The sequence below is a fragment of the Engystomops pustulosus genome, chromosome 6 (genome assembly GCF_040894005.1).
Source record: "Engystomops pustulosus chromosome 6, aEngPut4.maternal, whole genome shotgun sequence".
Classification (NCBI taxonomy): Eukaryota; Metazoa; Chordata; class Amphibia; order Anura; family Leptodactylidae; genus Engystomops; species Engystomops pustulosus.
The window spans coordinates 153,775,570-153,797,644 of NC_092416.1; the positions used below are offsets into that span (position 1 = coordinate 153,775,570).

The 22,075-nt window shown below is 41.3% G+C and overlaps 1 protein-coding gene across 4 annotated transcripts in view; it reads right to left on the reverse strand.

The window, feature by feature from the left end:
* The window catches only part of LOC140064712 (rho GTPase-activating protein 39-like), a 109,930-nt gene that overhangs the window by 49,515 nt on the left and 38,340 nt on the right, over nucleotides 1-22,075 (reverse strand). The window contains exon 1 of one of the 4 annotated variants that reach the window (XM_072111869.1): nucleotides 14,312-14,539. The exons of the other annotated variants lie outside the window; for them this stretch is intronic. Within the exon in view, the coding sequence (XP_071967970.1) occupies nucleotides 14,312-14,322 (11 nt within the window). The 5' untranslated portion in view covers nucleotides 14,323-14,539. Of the gene's footprint in view, nucleotides 1-14,311; nucleotides 14,540-22,075 lie in introns of those variants that run through there. 4 annotated transcript variants of the gene reach the window in all.

Sequence of the window (22,075 nt, forward strand, 5' to 3'; positions counted from 1 at the left end):
GTAATACATTCATAAATATATATACAGTATATAATAAAACAAAATATTACTTACTTAGTATTTTCTAAATATGGAATTTCATGTGGGTTAGGACACTTTTACATACACCACCAAGCGGCCAAAGTTTGGGATTGGACCTAGAAAGCATTTTTTTCCCAAACCAATGATCATTGATTGGGGGACATTTACTAAAGGCCGTGCTCCAGTTTTCTGACAGACTTTGCATGTTGTTTTGGGTGTAAACTGCTTGCACAGGTATTTAAGAAGTGTTTGCACCACAAATGTGTCGCACGTGACCGTTTTGTGGCGCAGCTGCACTAGTCACCCTGCCACAGAGGGCATGTTCCGGTGCTCAGTCGGACCGTGCGTCAGATTTAACATGCAAAGCCTGTAGTACACCATATGTTAAAGGTGCTCCACAAAAAAGATGTTGAACTCTGTCTGGGCAGTGCAGGAAGCTACAGATTCATGATTTCTGGTGCAGGTTCTTAATAAATCTGTGGCACCCAGCAGTATACACAGGCAGAGCACTTTTAGTGCAGATTCCCACTTTCTTAGTAAATGTGCCCCATTAGCTGCATTTTCATGAAAAGATGTATCGCCCTACAGGTTGTCAGCTACAAAGTGATGTGCTGCTGGTTTCTGGTGCCTATACATCTCTAATCTCTAACTAGTTGGCATTTATACTGTAGATCCACAAGTAGCTCTGATTGCCTTTAACACTTGCCACAAGCTCAGACATAGCTTGGCCAAATCCAATAATTTCAGTGCGTTTAGACGACCATCTGATGTGTATTGAGCCTTTCAACTTCTCATTGATGGCATATATATTAGGGGAGGACTGGGCACAAATGAATTTGTCCTCTTGAACCATTTGTGATTAAGAGACTTGTCACTTCAAGGCAAGATTGACAGCAGCTTTCACAATTCATTTCAGATTCATCACTTTTATCTGAATTGTGCATGTGTATAATGGAGTTAGGGGTGATTTACTGATCATATGTAGCGGATAGGCTAAAGACTTTCTTTCCAGACTCACAGGTGTCTAAATGTCTTAATGGTGGAATGAATTGTACATCCACAGTATGTCTATATTTTCACAGCAAATTTAACCTGTTGTACACGTGGGTTGAAATCTTTTGCTAAACCTACCTGCACATGAACTTGTGCATTAGTGGGACTCAAGCATCAGACTCGTGCTCCATTGTGTGAGATCGGCTCACATGCTAATGAAAGTATTGAAAACTACACAAATGCACACACCCTCAGGAACAGAAGCTGACCCAAAAATTTCAGCTCAGGCACTTAGATCATACACGGGTCCGTGAATAAATAATTATAATAATTAGATGGGGATGTGTGCTAGACATTAAAACAAGGGCCAACACATGTCCCAAAACAACGTTCATGAGTTCTAAGTTTGCAACAAAAGCCAGATATGATACACGCACAGATTTTGCTACAGAATTGTTATGAATTTTAATATAGATTCATGGTAAAAATTTGAGTTGACATAAAAATAAACAGGATTTATACCAATTCAACTCAGTGGTGCCACTATCAAACCAACTAAAGGCATTTCTTCATAGCATCTACATACACTCCAGACACTACAAACCTATAAAAATGGGCCTCACTAATGGGAACACAAAGATATTTGAGGTAGTTGTAAAGGTGATCGATTTTGAAAAATAGAATCACCTAAAGCAATATTGGGTTTAATGTGATTGGTCCATGTAAATGCCCTCAGCATCATGTACCGTATGGGTGATAAATGATCTGCATAAGGTACATGATGCTGGTGGCTTCAAGATCCTTTTGTAAATGTTTGCAGTAAAGGTACTTTAATACCCTAAGTTTTCGGACAATTTTATCAGTGACTTAAATCCCCAGCCTCCCCTTTCTCCTCCACCTGAAGGTCTCATAGTCTTAATCTATCTCCAAGGACAGGGTGCATTTTAAGTAGATTTGTCAGGTCAGGTTCAATATAGTAGTAAGTTGATGTCCCATGATGCCGGTCATGAAGTCCCAGCTGATCATCAATAGTAAAAACTAGTAGAGAGGTCGGACAATGGATTGCAGCTATAAATCTTGTTAATGAGAATTTACTAATTTATGGGTTATGGATTCCAATAAAAACCTCAGAGGACCATATTGTACTTGTGTTTAGCTGTCTATAACCTGTATGTACTGTAGATCCCCTGCAGATATACTGGACCTAATATACGGCACCATAAGTCCTTTTATCTTCCATGTAACCCGGATTACATTCCATCATTGACAATAACTACAATTAACAATACGTTCTTGAGGTTCTCTTATGCTCATTACATTTGACTCTAGGGACATTGCATTAACTCATCACATATCAAAAGCAAATGGTGAGAATCAAATTGCACTAGTTGCCTGCCAGCCATTTGGGATAGTCTACAGACAAGTCCTACATAATTTATGACAAATCCCACAGATAGCCAAAAGCAGTGACAAAACTAGGAGTAGGCTGATCAACAGAATAGGTCAGGCACGTGGACTCTGGACTGGCTTGTCCCTACAGACTAGACTTCAGCAAAAGTCTGCGGCAGAATTACTTCCTACCCAACTGTATGACTAGTACGACCCATGTGTGTTCTATTCCTATCCTGGCACAGTGGTCAATCCACACTCCAAGATAATACAAGTCACAGCCAAAAATCTGTCTAGAAACAAGAACTCGGCTGGAGTCCTAAGATGCAGGCAGCCGCCGGTCGTTGTCTAAGGCGGAACAGATGCCGAAGAAATTAAAATTTCCATCATATCCACTGTGAAAAACAAAGAAAAAAATATTTACTGGCAATGTAAAATCCCACATGTAATAGGATGTATTTTGAAGGTGAAAGGTTCATCCCAATATAACTCAACAAAAAAACTCTTGCAATTTATGAAACTTTACAAACATTTATCTTTACAGTTATTTCCCAAAACCAGTTTACACACTGTATGGGGTTTCCCATCTTCATTTGTATTATATTCTTCAGGGAACCAGTGTTAATAAAGGGAAGCTAATAATCATGAAAGAAATCTTGATAAAAATTTTAGTAAAAGTAAATATAATTATTGACTAATCTAAAACTAGGCATACCTGGCCCAATACTTAGGTCCATTGATTGGGTCATTTGCTCACAAGGTCCTAAAGGTTTTTGGTGATCCGAAATGTTAAAAAGTTTTTCCAGATTCCAGAATAGGAAGCCAAGGTTGCAAAAAAAAAAAAAACCACTTCCAGCGAAAGTTCCGGTATTTCCATTTTAAGGAGTGACCTCCTTAGACTATGGGATCTTGCTTACATTTTACGGGGGGACAGTCCAAGGGAGGGCACTCATTGAACTTGAACTTCTGACCGGATACAGGACAGAGAAAGCGGAAGTAATGGAAAGGCGCAGGAACCGGTTTGGTGTACGTGTTTTTTTCCCCACTCGCCCCTAGAACGTTGCTGATGGTGAAAAAGTTGTATCATTGAAATGTCAGGCCATCTGTGGTCGGTTAAAAGGCTTTTACACAGGGCAATAACCAACTGAGCAAATGGTTTGGATGTGAGCAGCAGTCAGACAATAATTTCCCATTTGTCAATGATCACATCTTTCATGTGGAATTAAGATCATGGTTTGCTGTCAGCACATTCTTTTATAAAAAAAACGGGCAACTATCCGTCACTTGTAATGAAAACTTTGGCAGAGGTGGTTGAAAGATCGATTGTACAAGGTCCCCTAATGGAAGCGCTGCAAAGAGATTGCACTTTGGGACTCCAGCTTTGAATTGGAGTTTTCACAAGTGGACAGGTCTGCAGAGAAACCCTCCACAAAAACAGGCCCATGACAGCTAGTTTTTGCAGCGGGGGGTTTCCACATTAGAATATTTGTACATGTTGGGAAGCAGACGAAAACAAGTGCGACTCTGCAAGCAGTTTTTAATGGGAAAAAAAAAGCCAGTGGGGCACATTTACTTACCCGTCCCATCGTGATCCCAGCTGTGCGTTGTCCGAAGAGGATTCGGGTCTGCCGCGATTCACTAAGATCGTGCGTCCAATTTCCTGCATGTGTTGCTACCCCACTGAGGTCCGCCGGAGTTCAAAATCTTCTTCCTGGTGCATGCAAGTGCTTTATCTTGCGACACAGTCGGGTTGTCAGATGGCACGCCCCCCGATTTCTGTCGCATGCAAGCAGGCGCCAATGCACCACAATCCGATCATGTGTGCCAAAAACCCGGGGCGATTCAGCGCAAAAAAGGAAATATTCTGGAAACCCGACAGAATCGCGGCCCGTGGACCCTTAGTAAATGTGCCCCAATGTGTCTTCTATCTAAACCATGATGCATCAGGGGAGCTTCACATGGGCAACTAAAGACTGTATCATCTTTTTTTGCTGGAAGGACAGTGTGATTATCCTTCTCACTATATCCTCAAAGGATTCAAGAGATCCTGAGTGTACAGTTAGGTGGCTGCACTCTCCGTAGAGACATACCAGTAAGAGAAGACCAGTTGGGGCCTAGTGTTGGAATTGGACAAGGGATCATGGAGGGTATTTAGTTTGCCAATGCATTTTTATTAGCTGGAAACTCCATTTTAAAGGAATGATGTCATGCGGTCTGTCCTTTGAAATGTAGAAAAAGACGAAAAATACTAAGACTTACACTATTCTGTTAGACAAAACCTAATGAAGCAGGCTGGAACAAGGATTTCTCTGTTGCTCTTGCTCCGCTGAATCGCACATACCACAGTTGCTGCAGGCGACATTCTACACATACAACCAGACTATATATAGAATCCATGGAAAATGGTGGAACTAATTTACTCTCCGATAAACTTAATGAAGTAGTACTTTTTAAGCCAACAATTCTTGACAGCCTGCATACACAATACTCTACCAAGGAATAGCAGCTGGACTATGGAATGAATGTACTACATTCTTTATACAGACATACATACGTACAGATCTATTAGAGAACTTTACAAAGTTATAAATGAAGCAAAGAGTAAAAAAAAAAAACTGATACGAATGCTCATTTTTATAGCTAGAACATTCACTGAATAAGGAACTGAGAGTTTATCTGACATTCAGAAACATCCATAGTTACCTGAACATTTCCAATAAGGGTCAGGAGATAAGAGTTCCCCCTACGGAGACTGCCAATTAAGGCCACCATGTAGGTGTGTGGAGTCTTATAGCCGTGGATGCTCCACTAGGGGGATTCTGGGAAAATATTCAAAGTTTTCCAGGCTTATCCCATTTCCAATAAGTGCATTTTCATTGTGGTTGACACAAGCCATTTACTTGACCCAGATTATCCATTACAACACACTACTGACACTAAGAAAGAAATCCAAGCAGCATTAAATTAAGTAGTGAAATACCGTAGCTTGGCCACTTCCCCTCTTAAAAAATGTGCTGTGCATCTGTACACGATTGCACCTTGTGCACCTCATTGTGAATGTCAAGTAGGAATTAAAAATAAAATAAATTAAAAAGCCACAAATAGCCCAATTTCCTTTTCTTTTCGACTTCAGGCTACTCTCCAACCAGAAGACAAATCAGAGAGACCCTGGGAACGATTCCAAGATATGAGAAGGTTGCATCCTGTGCCAGGAATGTGCATTTTACAAACATCTCAGAGTCCCCCCCTTTCCCGCTTCACTTTATATATTTATAAACTTCAGTTAAAATAGCAGAGAGAACAAAAGGGGAAAAAATCCACAAAAAAAGGATGAAATTTCAGAGTTTATATTGGATAAAAGAGGATAATAAAATTGGATAATAATCGCTTATAGTATAAAACTTATCAGACTTAAGTAAAACAATGAGAGTATAAATAAGAAACCTACCCCTCCAATTCTTGGGAACCGGACCAGTTGTGCTCAACCATAACTAAACCAGGCCATACCTTTCAGAAGTTTGTGCTCTCTTTATATATATCATATTTGGGCACAGATTGGACTTCAGAAATTATTTGGTATTAATATAGGGGGTTCATTAGAAAATGTTGACAAATGCTCCCATGAGGCTCCATGCACAGGAACGTTTATGTAAGTAATATGCTAGCCCTACAAACAGCAACTAGCATACGGCGGGAATACACACGTGTGTCACCATAATGTACTGCGTGGCTGCATAGCTCCCTATGGAGTGGGGAAGGGTGAGGAGCGGCCCCCCCCACTTCTCCAGCCGTCCCAGGAGTTGAATACATATGTATTTGAATACATATGTATTCACACGGCCATCTGCGGGGACGTACATGCGGCCGCATGTACGTCCCCATAGACGGCAATAGCGGCACGGCGCATATACGGTGCCACACATGTGTGGCACCGATCTAGGCCCCACACCGCAAAAAGATATAGCATGCTCTATCTTTCGGCGTGTGTGCGGCCGTGCGCCGCTATTCTCTATGGAGGGAGGAGGGGTCACCTCCTCCTCCTCTCCAGCACACGGCGGCATGCCCGCACGGCGGGCATACCGCGTGTGAATGTACCTGGTGTGTGTAAAACACACTTTAGTTGCTGTTCACGATCACTAATATAGCATTGACAGCAGACAGTAGCAAATATATTCATTGGACTGGCCACCCTTCCCCCATCCAAAATCTCACATAATACAAGTTAATTGACTACTTTGCATAATTATAAGAGAACACTTTGCCAACACCCTACTCGTAATAAGTTTTGTCTGACTCATGGACTTATATAACTTGCTTTGTGCAAGTTGTATCCAAATAAAGCACAGCTAATTTCAAAAAGTATATACCAAACCAGGTATATAGAACACCATAGTACACCAGGGATATAGAAATATGGCTGACCTGCCTAACTTCTTATGGATATTCATATGGAAAAAAAAAAGAATTTGATTTGTTCTTTTTGGCATCTACAATAGTGTTGATCAACTTCAAGGAGGGTCCAACCAGGGCCAACGTTAGGGGACGGCAAACTGGGCATTTACCCAGGTCTCCCAGCAGGACTAAAAGGTGCCTCTTACTGACTGTGACTTATTCATAAAATAGTTGGGGCCCCACTTTTAGTTTTGCCTAGCGCCCCAATTTGTATAAAAACGGCGCTGGGTCCAACCTTGCCGACAATTGAAAGCTGCCTAAAAAGTACACTCACCGGCCACTTTATTAGGTACACCATGCTAGTAACGGGTTGGACCCCCTTTTGCCTTCAGAACTGCCTCAATTCTTCGTGGCATAGATTCAACAAGGTGCTGGAAGCATTCCTCAGAGATTTTGGCCCAAATTGACATAATGGCATCAAACAGTTGCCGCAGATTTGTCATCTGCACATCCATGATGCGAATCTCCCGTTCCACCACATCCCAAAGATGCTCTATTGGATTGAGATCTGGTGACTGTGGAGGCCATTTGAGTACAGTGACCTCATTGTCATGTTCAAGAAACCAGTCTGAGATGATTCCAGCTTTATGACATGGCGCATTATCCTGCTGAAAGTAGCCATCAGATGTTGGGTACATTGTGGTCATAAAGGGATGGACATGGTCAGCAACAATACTCAGGTAGGCTGTGGCGTTGCAACGATGCTCAATTGGTACCAAGGGGCCCAAAGAGTGCCAAGAAAATATTCCCCACACCATGACACCACCACCACCAGCCTGAACCGTTGATACAAGGCAGGATGGATCCATGCTTTCATGTTGTTGACGCCAAATTCTGACCCTACCATCCAAATGTCGCAGCAGAAATCAGACCAGGCAACGTTTTTCCAATGTTCTACTGTCCAATTTCGATGAGCTTGTGCAAATTGTAGTCTCAGTTTCCTGTTCTTAGCTGAAAGGAGTGGCACCCGGTGGGGTCTTCTGCTGCTGTAGCCCATCTGCCTCAAAGTTCGACATACTGTGCGTTCAGAGATGCTCTTCTGCCTACCTTGGTTGTAACGGGTAGCGATTTGAGTCACTGTTGCCTTTCTATCAGCTCGGACCAGTCTGCCCATTCTCCTCTGACCTCTGGCATCAACAAGGCATTTCCGCCCACAGAACTGCCGCTCACTGGATGTTTTTTCTTTTTCGGACCATTCTCTGTAAACCCTAGAGATGGTTGTGCGTGAAAATCCCAGTAGATCAGCAATTTCTGAAATACTCAGACCAGCCCTTCTGGCACCAACAACCATGCCACGTTTATAGGCATCAAATCACCTTTCTTCCCCATACTGATGCTCGGTTTGAACTGCAGGAGATTATCCTGACCATGTCTACATGCCTAAATGCACTGAGTTGCCGCCATGTGATTGGCTGATTAGAAATTAAGTGTTATCGAGCAATTGGACAGGTGTACCTAATAAAGTGGCCGGTGAGTGTAATTCAAATATGACCAAATGATATCGATAATAATGTTCTAGATTCGACTGTAAGAAAGCAAGTAGAAAAAAATAACAAAAACTTTCGACTGTCACTCTAAAACTTGGTGCTCAAGCTTAGCCTGTAATGACAGGGTCGATATCTTCTCAGGTCAGACTGAGGAGACTTGGTAATTTTGAAAGTAATCCCAAGATCCTTCAGACATAAGAGTCTATAATTGTCAGATGAATGCATTACAATGCTTAGTGCGATCCTACAAGGCAATGGCAGAAAATGGTCTGGGGATCTGCCAACGCAATAAAACATGACTATATATAGAACTGAGTAAGTCAATAGCAACTTTTATTTGATTTTTCACCATTTTCTAAAAACCAAAAACAGATACTGCTGTACTTTCCCCACAACTCTCCTTGGCAGATGAGTTGATGCCATCTCCAGCCAAAAGATATAACTTCCCCTAGCTGTGAGAGTGATCCCATTGTTATGATGAGACAAAAACCTCATTAAACCACATCATTGCTTACAGTGTTCACAAATAACTCTTCACAACAACAGCCGCTTAGTATGACGACATCTAAAACTACATTGCACAACTCTTAAGTAAGAAGGTCAATGCTGGTTTGTTATAGCTCACTTCTGTATCTTGTCCATAGTTGCCTTTTAAACTTTCTTTGAACACACAAGAATGGAGAATCCCCACACAGGTGGAGTGACAAAGACCCACGTTCCTACTCAATGCATTTACCCTAAGATTAGCTTTCATAGTTATTAAACAATATTGCAGACAAAAGGAATACAGGACAGGAGAGGTGTACTTTGCAGACAAGACCCGGCACGTCGGTGTATGAATAATACAGCCCCAGGAATGCTACATACGAGGCAGACAGCACCTACTTCTTTTTATCTGCATCCAATCAATCATCTCTCGTTCACATCATTACTAAAGCCGGGCCGACACGTAATGATTTTGTCCCAAACCAGACCAACGTCATTCTAATTTATCTTAAGGGTTCTTCATCATAGTTTAGGTTTATGTGTTGAAGTATTTTCAAACCAAAACCAAGTTTTAACAAAAAATATAAGTCCTGTCTTGGCACATACAGGGCAGGTAATACTTCATGATCTGGATTTTATTAGATTACCATTTAATGATTATTGTACACATGATTATTGTAAACCTCCATGGTTGACACTATGCGTATCTGATGTGGCCTGTAAAGTGGACCTGAAGAAGAGAGCAATTGGATCCAGAAAGAAGTCATACAAGAAATTTCATTTGACTTAAAAATGTAATTTCCCAGAACTAGGATTGACACAGCTCAATAGTGGGCGGCACAGTGGCTCAGTGGTTAGCACTACAGCCTGGCAGCGCTGGAGTCCTGAGTTCAACATCTGCAAAGGGTTTGTATGTTCTCTCCGTGTTTGCGTGGGTAAAACTGAAAAATTCGGTTTCCGCTGAGATTTTTGTCTACCCCCTTAAAGAACTGGTCCACTAAACTGTCTGGGAACCTGTCATCAGCAATTGGCCTAATAAACCCCTACTAGTATATTGTCAGCAGCATAACACCTTCTAGTTTTTGTTTCTTTCATGGTGTAGTGTGGTGGCATCATCCAAAAAATCAACTTTGAAGAGAGATTGGTTGTATAGAGTTAAGGAGGCAGAGATTTTAACATGGAAGTCAGGGTGGGGGGCTCTGAATGTCTCCTCCTCTGTGATTGACATTATGCATCAGAGTTCAGGAGATGTGGTTAGTGTGGTCTCTGGATGTAGGACCATCAATAACAGTGAAGGGGCTTTCAGAGGAAGAGAGAGCTTGACTTCAGTGTTAAAATCTCCACCTCCTTGACTTCATACAACCAGTTTACATCTTACTTTAACATTGATTTTCTTAATGATGCCACCACACTGGGTCATGAAAGAAACAATCTGGAAGGTGTTCAGTTGCTTGGCAACATACTGGCAGTGGTTTATTAGGTTAATTTCTGCTGACAGGTTCCCTTTAAAACCCTTTTACTGCGGGTTACAATCTTAAGGTGTCCATTGTTCATGTAAATATGCTCGCAATCAGTCAAAAAGCTTGTTTGTCATGTTCCCAACAATGACAGGACTGTATGTACCTGAACGATCATAATAATAACTGTAGTACAGTTTACAGCTGTATGTAAATAGACACTAGGTTGCCTAGGATGTCACTAAGAATTGGCTTTTTTATTGGGTTGGCATTATTATTGCACAACGCATTGTGATGACTATTGTCCTGTACTCTTGTGAAATTTGTTTTGAATTGTTTAAAAACTAATTAAAAATGACAATTATTGGCTCTAAACCTGAACGTATCAATTGATCAATGAATGGAGCTTGTTTCTGACATAAAATCTGCCAGTTTAAGTGCCGTGTGTAAACCTCACCAAGGGGCACTTTACTTGGCACCTGGTCCTTGGTAGCTTGGATTTCTTGGGTCATGCACCTCCCCCCTTCTTGTCACCCCAAATAGTCCAAAAACATCCACCAACAGTTTAAGAGATAGATATAACCACTGAAGTATGCGTAGAGTTGCAAACGATAGTGCCCAAAGTGTCCATAGCCCGTTCACTAACAATGCATTATGCTGATGAAGCTAAAACCTAAAAAGTAGTGAGAATATGAAGCAGTGTTGTAACACATCTGTCTACAATGCTGCTTCAACAACAGATCATGCATGTAGTCAGCAGGATTATTTCAGCTAAATCCTAATAGTTGTAATATCTCGTAACTACTACAGAGTCACTGGCAAACACGCTATAGTGGCTTGGTTGTAGGCGACCCTTACAAAAACCTTAAAATGTTCCATTTGGTTGCATTTCACTATTATCGGACGCAACAAAATTCATTAGAAGGTGTAAAGCAGATGAGACAATGTTGCCCATAGAGCTTTAAGCTGGGGGCACACAGATACTGTTACCACCGACTTCCTGTCATATGAACCCTGTCATCCGTAAAGAGTGCCCAAGGTACAACTCATAATACAAAAGAGAACATCTGGTTACCACAAGTCACTGCAATGAAGTACTTTCTAATGTACCACTGTATGTATATAGTAATGTACGAAGAAGCAACAAAACCACCACTCGACTGAAGAAAGAGGTTTCTACTAGAGCAATTCTGGACCTTCTAAAGTAAAATCTGAGTCAATGGGGTGGATTCATTATGCCTTCTCTGACAGTTTCCGGACAAAGAAAGCAGATGAATCTCCCCCTCCTCTCCAGTTATGCTTTTTTCCCTGACCCGCACGCCACTTTGGGCATATTGGTGAGATTGGTGATGGAGAGAGGATGGATGACCGGGATGTGGACGCCGAGCCTGCCAGATTTACTAAACTATAGCCAGACCTGGTCTACAGGTCCAAACTGGCAGAATTTGCGCCCGTATTTACCCAAGCAGCCAACGGGGAAGGGGAGTATTTAAGATTGGCGTTCAAAATGGCAGTCTTATTGAATTCCCCCCCAAAGTAGGACTCAAATAGCAATAGTTACATTTTACATAATATAAATTTGGAAAAATGAATATCAATACAGGACAATATGCAAAGACAAAAAAAAATTGTTATTTGCAACATTAATTCCCATGAGTGAAGAAGGGAATTTTTCTCTTCTTTCCGGCACTTTAGTCCTTTTCAATTGTGACCGTGCGCCACATTTATCATGCAGAGTCCAACAGAGTGTGTCGCACTCCCCATGTTAAAGGTGCACCAAAAAAAAAAAAATTGTTACTCTGTCGGAGCTGTGCAGGGAGCACCAGATTCATGAAGAACGGGCTCCAGAAATTAGGAATCGGTTTGCACTGTTTTTAGTAAATGTGGACAACCAACAATTTTGGCCGAGTTTCAGAGCTCTACAAAGAAGTAGTCAAGAGTTTTATATATAACAGTCTACCTAACATGCGTTACATTACGATTTTGTTAGGGGATGTAAGTGACCAGTGTATTTGCTTAGACACAATTGACTGTCATCAAGGGCCTTCCAGGTGCTTCCATCAGCACACACCACATTAACGACATAATGGGGGGCATTTATTGTGCATTGGCGAATGGTGAAAACTCCACCTCTCCAGCACTGCAAGGTATATCAAGAGGCTCCGGACTCCTGATGTATTTGGTGTCCGGCTGCGCTCGCATACAATTCTAGAACTGTGCTTTTAACAGCGACCATTCATCCTTGAACGGTTGCAGGCTATAGCACAGGAGTGGGGCAGGAACGCTCTGTTCTGGCCCATTCCACCACCAGCCGTACCCCCCCACTTCACGCCCCCTTTGGGGTGGAAGTGGCGTAAAGGGGAAAATAATCACAATGCCTGACGGTTCACTAGGTTCCTATGCAGTAAAAGTAAATAGGAAGGAAAGGCACCTTACAGAATACTGTATTTGATGCAGAATTGAGATGCGGATTCTGATTTAGGTTCAGAGGGAACAAACAAAAAAAAAAATTTACTGTGGTCAAAACAGTCAGTAGCCGGGAGTCGGAGTTCTGTCTTTTAACGCTGCAATGGTTGAGTTCCAAATGAGAATTCAGGGCAATATGGACTCTAACCCACAGTATAAAAAATGACAATAGACACACACCAGTGGCACAGTGGCCACAAACAACAGACCACGGGTCGGCCTAAGTACACACACGTTTGTGTTCAGGAATGGGACCTGCTCTGAGTTTTGTGACTCAGTCGTGTGTCTGAGCCCATTGAAATGGGTTAGTCTGTGTGATATCTGTTGAACCAATGGATAGCACACGGACAAAAACTACGGTACCTAAACAAATGATTTATGCAACAAAGCTTGCAAACAAGTTTTAACTCCAGTCTAATATTCAGCTAATATACATTGCTGTGAGGGACACACCATGAATCCGGGCCGCGTGTCCCCGGCAATCTGGATCACACAAGATTCACAATTCAATTACTGTTCTAGGCTAAATCTGGTCCCACATGAGGAAATAGTACTCATTTTATCATATATGGTAAAGTGTAGAGACCTCATGGAAACACATGGATTCCATCAGTTCACTTGTGACAATGCTAAATAGGAAACATAATGGCTCAGGTAGAACAGAAGAATAAGTAAAGATAATTGTATCTACACATTCTGTACAGTTAAAACAGACTGGTCTTCATGGCTGAAATAGAAAGCGTGACAATTAAATTTTAGAGTAAAAAGGAGATTAGCCCAAGCCTGTTTAACAAGATACTATAGGCAGTCCTGAACGCCTGCCTGTTGCTCGCCTAACACTCCTCTCATTTAAAGAGTTTTGCAGCTGCTGTTTTTATACAGATCAAATTCAAATCCCACATGTAGGATTCAGCCCCAAAAGCTGCCAAGCACACATCACCCCCCTCCCCAAGTCTGTCACGGCCCATCAAGAGCGGAGGACATATCCAAAAACATGAATACAACTCAACTTTGTGAGTGGAAAAGCCACTTTCAACACTATTTATATGTTGGATTCTCCTCAACAGAACCTACAACTCACTCATATCATCGCGCTGAAGCCAAATGATAAAGTTCACTTCAGAGACAAATAGAGCTAAGTGAAGGCACACGCACCGGGAGATACTACAAAACACCACAAACTTGCCAAATCTGGGAAAATGTATTCAAAAAGTGGCATTGTCCTCGACAGAATTAATCGATCTTTTGTTACGTTGTAAAATATCAACACAAGAAAAACCTTCTAAATACATTGTCTCAAAAACCAGCGACAGACATTACTAAAAAGACGACTCATATTTGTGAGGTTTCTAAGAAGTTCTTCACGAATTTGGGTCCGCGTCAAATATGTATAAAAAGTTGGGCAGCCAAGAGACTGAGTCACACGAAATAAAACTTCCAACAACTGAGGCCTCAATAAGATCAGCCCTGGTAACACAAACCCCTGTAGTGTTTTGTCACACGCTCTCGCACACTATCAGCTGGCTAAAGCAAAGTCACACAACAGTCTGCTGCTCTTACCTGTCAGCCATTTTTTTTTTTTTTTTTTTTAATACGTCTCCCCTCACATGGTCCAGTAAGAAAGTCTGCCTGAAGTCAATCCAAAAGTCTGGCAGACCTGTTGATTGTCCCTATCCTGGTGGCTGTGCTGCTGTGATCACTAAGCAGCAATATGACAAAGTAGCAAGATAGCAAACTCCCCCCTTCCCTGTGTGACTCAGGCTTCTCCCTTCCCAGGCAGGATGTGTAATCTGATTCCACTCCCAGTACATCCTCCCCCATCTAATGGTTTGTAGAGAGCTGCCTGGGACATGCATTACCCTGCTGCACACAGCCAGCAGAATAGGGGGTGTTAACCCATGTCATACCAGCGTCTCCTCTCACACAAGAACTCAGCAACTTTGGAGTTAAAAGCGGAAATTCCCATAACGAAAGTTCCTTAAATAATATAATTAACAAATTTATGCAACTCATTCCTCTTTGCAATTTTCACTTCCACTGTGTATGATATCATTACTTTTATTTTTGATTTTTTTTTTTTTGATGATGGCTCATATCTATATAAAGTGAATGTTTATGGTAAATGTGACCTATATCAGATAGGTGAGACAGGAGGGAGCACACACTGATCAGCCGTCTGAAGCCGTAGTCATTTTTTCACTTGAATCCTTGTTAGGGTGATGACACACGTAGCGCTTTGTCTGCGCTTGCAAACGCAGACAAAGCCGCGCCCACCGAGGTTTCTATGGAAACGCCTGCGATCGCGAACGAGCCGCCGGTATTTTGCGTCAAAGCGCTACGTGTGGCACCAGCCTAAGGGTGCAGTCACACGTGGCGTTTTGAACCTGTTTTTAGCCCGTTTTTGAGCAGTCCGTCAAAAAAATGCATGCGTTCTTGACCAGTTTTAATTAAGATAATTGGTAAAACCTGTCAAAAACAGATGCGTTTTGAAACAAAATGCAGGGTTGAAGTCACTGCTTTTTTTTTTTTAACTTATTCCAAGAGACGCTGATGTATCGCACATCGATTGTTGCATTTTAAAACACAGACGCAACCAAACATTAAAAAAAGGCATGCGTTTTTTTCATTGTGTTCAAGAAAGCCCCTAAACACCATGGGAGAGATTTATCATTAAGTTTCTGAGGTAAAACTGTTCTAGTTGCCCATGGAAACCAATCAGAGCTCAGCTTTCATTTTATAAACAACTATGGGAAAATGAAAGCTGAGCTCCGATTGGTTGCCATGGGCAGCTAGAACAGTTTTACTTCAGAAACTTATGATAAATCTCCCCCTATGTGTGTCACCAGCCTAAGGCCCCTTCTACACTCGCCAGTGTGATGCGATGAACTTGCATCACACTCGCAACGCTTGCTGCCCGGATCGCACAACCCGAACGCTGCAAACCGGAACTGAACTCAGCATGACAGTTCAGTTGTGGTTTGCAGCGTTTGGGCCGTGCGATCCGGGCAGCACACGTTGCGAGTGTGATGCAAATTCATCGCATCACACTCACGAGTTTAGAAGGGGCCTAAGACGGCCCCTTTAGATAGATTTAGAAACCAGCTACATTGGGGCTCATTTACTTACCTGGTCCTGTCGCGATCCTGCGGTGCATTGTCCGACGAGGATTTGGGTCCGGCGCGATTCACTAAGATCGTGTGTCCTAGTTCCTGCATGTGTCGCTTCTGCGCCGAGGTCCGCCGGAGTTCACCATCTTCTTCTCGGTGAATGTGAGTGCTTGATCTTGCGACACATTCCCTTTTTTAAATTCCACAGTTTGTCCGAATCCTTCGGGTTGTCCCATGGTCACGCCCCCCGATTTCTGTCGCATGCAAGCCGGCGCCGATGCGCCACAATCCGATCACGTGCTCCAAAAACCCAGGGCAAAAGAGAAATATTCGGGAAACCTGATGAAAGTGCGGCGTTCGGACCCTTAGAAAATGAGCCCCATTGTATGTGCACAGGATATGTGTGCACCTATCCGGTATACTATGGATTTTGATAATGGCAATTCCCACAATTTGGTTCATCAGTCCAGTAATGACCAATGTGCAAACGACCTTATGGTTTGGACTCATGGCACAGCCCTGTACAGTAATAAAAGTTGGAGAAAATACCCTTATGATATGGCGGGTTATGAAACATGAACCATAAAATCTCACAGCCTTAATTAATTAGAATCCATATAGTCTTAAAAACACTTTTTGGCAAATTTTCTTTAATGTTGTGCCGGTCTTTTTATTCTCCATATTGTAAAGTGAATCAGAATGTAAGACAAACACTGTTAGATAAAACCTTGCAGCTCCACCTAGCGAGCGATTCACAGGACACATTGTAAAACCATTCATAAGCAAATGAGCAGTCTAGCAGCCTGATTCTAATTGTCTCACAAATAACATCTGGCTTTTCAGAAAAACCTCTGTGCTAAATTCAAGCTGCATGTTCATGGGGACTGCAATTAACATAGTGATTTAATTAACTTATACCTATGCCCTTGGGCTACAAATTTAAGCAGGCCTTTTGTTTCCCCCCATAAAAGAAGTCCTCACTACACACTTGCCAACTATCCGAGTAATTGTAACTGTGATTGGAAAATCCACATAAAGTCTAAACCATTTGTTAATCTGCATTGCTGGGGCTCCGGTAAAAATTATAGTGACTGGCAACGCAATCGGAAAAGCACGCTGGCTGCAAGGATTGCTCTATCCATCAGATTGTGAAGCCTGATCAATGGAGTGTTAAAGGTCCAGTTCAGAAAACCCATTATATTCACTATTAAGGAATTCTGAATACATCTGGAGGGGGGGAGGGGGGGGGTCACTGTTTAGGGTCTTCATCTCACTTGCTTCTCATAGTCTGGGAGCCCAAAAGAAAGGACACGTTAAACTTATTATCAAGGGATACTGACAATAGGTGGGGATCAAAAAATGCGGGAAAATCCTTTAAGGATCTGCATCCCAAATTAGGACATTTATTTTATAAGTGTGCAGTCAAGCTCATCCTTACCCACTCCCTAAGCAAGGAATGCACAGGATTAGTGCCATGCAATAGAGGAAGCCGGATCCAACCAGGGCATATAGCAAGGGTTAAAAATATAACTAGAAAAACATTAGCGAGTGTCTTACTTCCCTGCATGTCTTTATGGGATTTTAATGGATACAATTAAGCCTGAAAGATTTTACCGATCTTGGATCCATTTCAAACCATTTTTGTCTAATTTGACCAATAGCAAAAACGTCTGTTTATATTTGCATACCAAAATTAGTACTGTATTTTGCAATCTGCAAGCTAATTAGTAGTACTGGGAATGATAATTGGTATATAATTTAAAGTTTACTAAAGTGATCGCAATGTATCAAATAGTTGACTAATAGGAAACAGAGATTCGGCGTTGTTGGTTCATTTTTACACCATACAATGGCTTGACATCATTACATAGGTGGCTTAGTGGTTAGAATTACAGCCTTGCTGCGCTGGGGACTTGAGTTCAAGTCCCAGGGTCAACATCTGCTAAGAGTTTGTAAGTTCTCTCCGTGTTTGCATGAGTTTCCTCCGGGTTCTCCGGTTTCCTCCCATATTCCAAAACATACAGGTAGGTTGATTAGATTATGAGCCCTATTGGGGACAGGGACTGATTTGGAAAGCTCTGTGCAGCGCTGCGTAATCTGTGTGCGCTATATTAATAAAGAATTATTATCTGTAGCAGGACTCAAGTGCTTTGTCCGTAGGGACTGTACAGTGACACACAAACCTCTACATGGTGATATGTTACTAAGGAGTTACATATTTAGAGGAGGATATGTTTGTAGCGTAGCATCCAGCAAATTTTTCTATCATTTTAGTTTCTTTCAGCATACACATTTGACAAGTTTCCAGTGTTTAGATGCTCTGAAACATGGTCTTATACCGAAGTTGAAACAAGATGTTTAAAGAAATGTATCGCCAATTATTTTTTAAAGGGAACCTGTTTATAAACCAAAAAAAGTACATTATTATGGGCAGTTTACTAGTTGCGGCCTATGTCTTTATACGTTTCCAATGCTGCCTGCAGTCCGAAAAAATTAACTTGTATTCTCATTCAGCATCCTGTCAGGGGGTTAGGACTCTCCCCGTCATGGCCACCTCATCACCTATCTACAGCTCCTTTTATGCATCAGACCTTGCCTCCTGGCTCCTTGTCCACTCCTCCATCTGGCCAGTGTCTTATATGAATTTCAGCGCATGCACAGTGTGCTGGTTATCTCTGCTCCGGGCCCTGCATGTACCCAGAGGGAGAACAGCACTGCTCTGATGAGAACCCCAGGCCCCTGACTGGATGCTGAACGAGAATATAGGATCATTCTTCTGGCTGAAGGCAGCATTGGAAACTTATAAAGACATGGCCAGCAACACGGCCATATATGGTACTTTTTGTGGCTTACAAGCCTAGGGGTTGGTGAAAGGTTCCCTTTAAAACCAGTTAGTAAAAAAGATCCCTTTTTTCCTATCCACATTTAAGTGAAATGGTCATCTCTGGTCTGTTTTCAGCACTGGACCTCTCATGTGACACTATAGGCCCCAAGTAAAATAATAGGTGCCGAATTTTTCCAATATCAGTGGAATGAAGCATATTACAGGAAGCAAAGAGTTGGAGCTGCTGAACCGTCCTCTTTAAAGAGAATCTACCATTAAAATCCAGCATCATAAACCATGGACACTGACTCATCAATGTGATTGTGGTAATCTTGTTATATTTGTTATCCATGGCCTCCTCCCTTCTAAAATCAACTTGTAAAATGATGCTAATGAGACAGAAAGACTCTGGGGAATGTTAGCAGAGCCTCTCTGTGCTGCAGCATCACAGACATTACATTGTTATCATCCCCCTCTGCTTTCTCAGCACTTCCTCCCTCCCTCTGCCTGATGTAATCTCACCGGGGCAGAGGAAGATGCAGGATACAATGGGAGGGGAAGTGCTCCGTCCCCCCTTTTATAGAACTGATATAAATATAAATAAACAGTAAAAATCATAAACATGTTATATATCGCTCCGTTCCAAAATGTATGATCTATCAAATTATAATAACAGTTATTCCCAGCGTTTAACCCTGTAACGGAAAATAGCACCCTAAGTGAAAAATGACACTTTTTCCATTTTGTAAAATATTAAAAATTCTATAAAAAGTGATCAAAAGGCTGCACAGTCCTCAAAATGGTAGCATTAAAAAAAGTAATCGACAACTGCAAAAAATGACACCACCCACCGCTCCATACACCAAAGTATGAAAAAGTTATTAGCGCCAGAAGATGGCAAAATAAAAAAAAATTTGTACAGGATGTTTTAATTGTTGTAAATGTAGGAAAACATTATAAAACCTACATACACGTGGTATCCCCGTGATCGGACCGCCCCAAAGAATAAAGTAGACATGTAAATTGCGGCACACAATGAAAGCCCTAAAATTGAAGCCCACAAGTAAATGGGCTTTTTTTCACCAATTTCACTGCATTCTGAATTTTTTTCACGCTTCCCAGTACAAAGCATGGAATATCAAATACCGTCACTATGAAGTGCAATTTGTTAGACAGAAAACAAGCCATAACAGAGCTATGTACATGGAAAAATAACAAATGTATAGATTTTTGAAGGTGGGGAGCAAAGAATGGAAACACAAAAACGAAAAAGAGCATTAAGCGGTTAACCTGAAGTAGAATTCAGACTGTGCCAAGTGTCCTTATCATATTATAGGGTTCAATAGTAGATAGCAATAGTAAGACTTCTGTAGAGATCCGTGAATCCTCTACTACACTTCCATTTTTTATTTGGAGGCACGATTACTTACGGATTATACTAGGTTATCTTCATAAATATTAATATGCAATTTGATATATTTTACCGATGGATTTATTACCACCGGTTAGCAAATTTAGTACAAGGCAAGTGCAAAGTTAGTATAAGGCCAAAGATAACAAATATAAGAATATTACCACAGTCACGGTGACTGTATCTATGATTCCCTTGTTTATCATGGAGGATTTTTTTAGAACCTTATTTTCCAATGTTAAAAGTAGAGACCTCAACATCCTTATATGTTAATGTTTCTGACAGTACACATAGTGGGTTACAATGGTGAAATCAAGCCGAAAGTTCTAAGGTCTTGGATGTCTATTACTAATTTTATATTAATTTTAGCAAATACCCAGTTGCCTGCTCCTTCAGCTCAAAAAGTAGGACTATGGAACAGATGATTAGAAAATGCACATTTTACTGTTTGCTATGGGAATTATCTAGCGCAGGGCCGCTTCTTCTATTGTGTCTGATGTAAGAGGAAGGTGACGGTGCACAGTCTGTTGCTAGGCAGGCGATGAGGAATGGATCTCTGAAGGGCAGTGAAGAAAGCAGCTCTTATACTCTAGAGTTCAAGCAAAACAAGAGGACAAGAGATGGGTCACAGCAACAGATTCCTATGTCTATTCCACATGTAAATCTCATCAAATTGACTGTGGCTGGACTGCATACAAAGAATTGAAATGTGCCATGTGCTAAGACCCCCCAGCCTTTTCATGGAGTCTAAACTGCATGCATGTGTTCTTGAAACCAAAATATATTAAACCCCCCCCCCCCCCCCCCGAGGCCTTTTTTTTATTACTAAAATATACAAATACAATGTTCATCTCATGTACGGTAATTAGTTACATTTTGATTGGGGCCCTACTGACATGTTGGATGTTCTTAGCAAAGTTTCTTCCTTATCACTGCATCTACATGAAGCGATTGTGGCTGCCATATAAAGTTTGCATTTGTTGTCTTATGTACTCAAAGTCCAAAAAACAATGGGTCAGATTTATCTATTTACGTCAGAAATTTGCATCAACTACACTGTTTATAATGTCTTGCACCAAATTTAACATAGGTCTTTGAAAGTTTTTAAACATTCTTAGGACTTGTATGACCAAATGGATGTGACCTACGAAAAGATCATGGTTTGGTAGGAAACAAGGTGTGTGTGTGCAAATGGTTACAGAATTTTGGCGTAACAAAATCCAGGAGGTGCAAAGTTAGATTTGAAAGTCTTAAACTACTAGATAGATAGTATTAGACATGTTGATGCTTTGAAAGATTGCTCATCTAACTTTGCACGTTCTAACGTTTAGACGTTTTTTTTTATAAAACTGCCATTGACAATGCCACATAATAGAAGAGATCACCTGATTATTGTCTTCAACATGAAAGAATTGAAAAAGAAGGATAAATTTAAGTTTCATCCACTACCCGCTAAAACATACCTCATGGCATGCAGGTGTAATGCTCTCTCTGAGCACTGGATTATTTTTTCTCATATTTATATACTACTCAGGCTCTTTGGAGAAGACGCATATATGTGCCGTAAGAGCTCTAACATTTAAAGGAAGTCTACCGTTTTGAACCAAACATACCCTGAAAATGCTGTAGTCACACTGATGCAGAAACATATCTTGTTTAATCCCTGACCTGAGTGGTTTTGCTGGAAAAACAACTATAAAAATCAGGATATAATGCATCAAAGCAAATGGTAGATTATATAATAACTAGAAATACAGTGCAGTGACATAAACACGAAGAACAAGGGTCTGGTTCTGGTACAAAAACCTACTGCAATTTATAAACAATATGTGCTATATATTAGGAGTGCACTGTTCAGTTACTGTATATCCATAAAGATTCTATTGGGAAGAACATATAAAGATAGTATGCAAAGATTAAGAAAAGATTCATATTTGAAGAAGTACAGTAATAAACAAGGGCTTTGCAAGTGAAGAAACAAA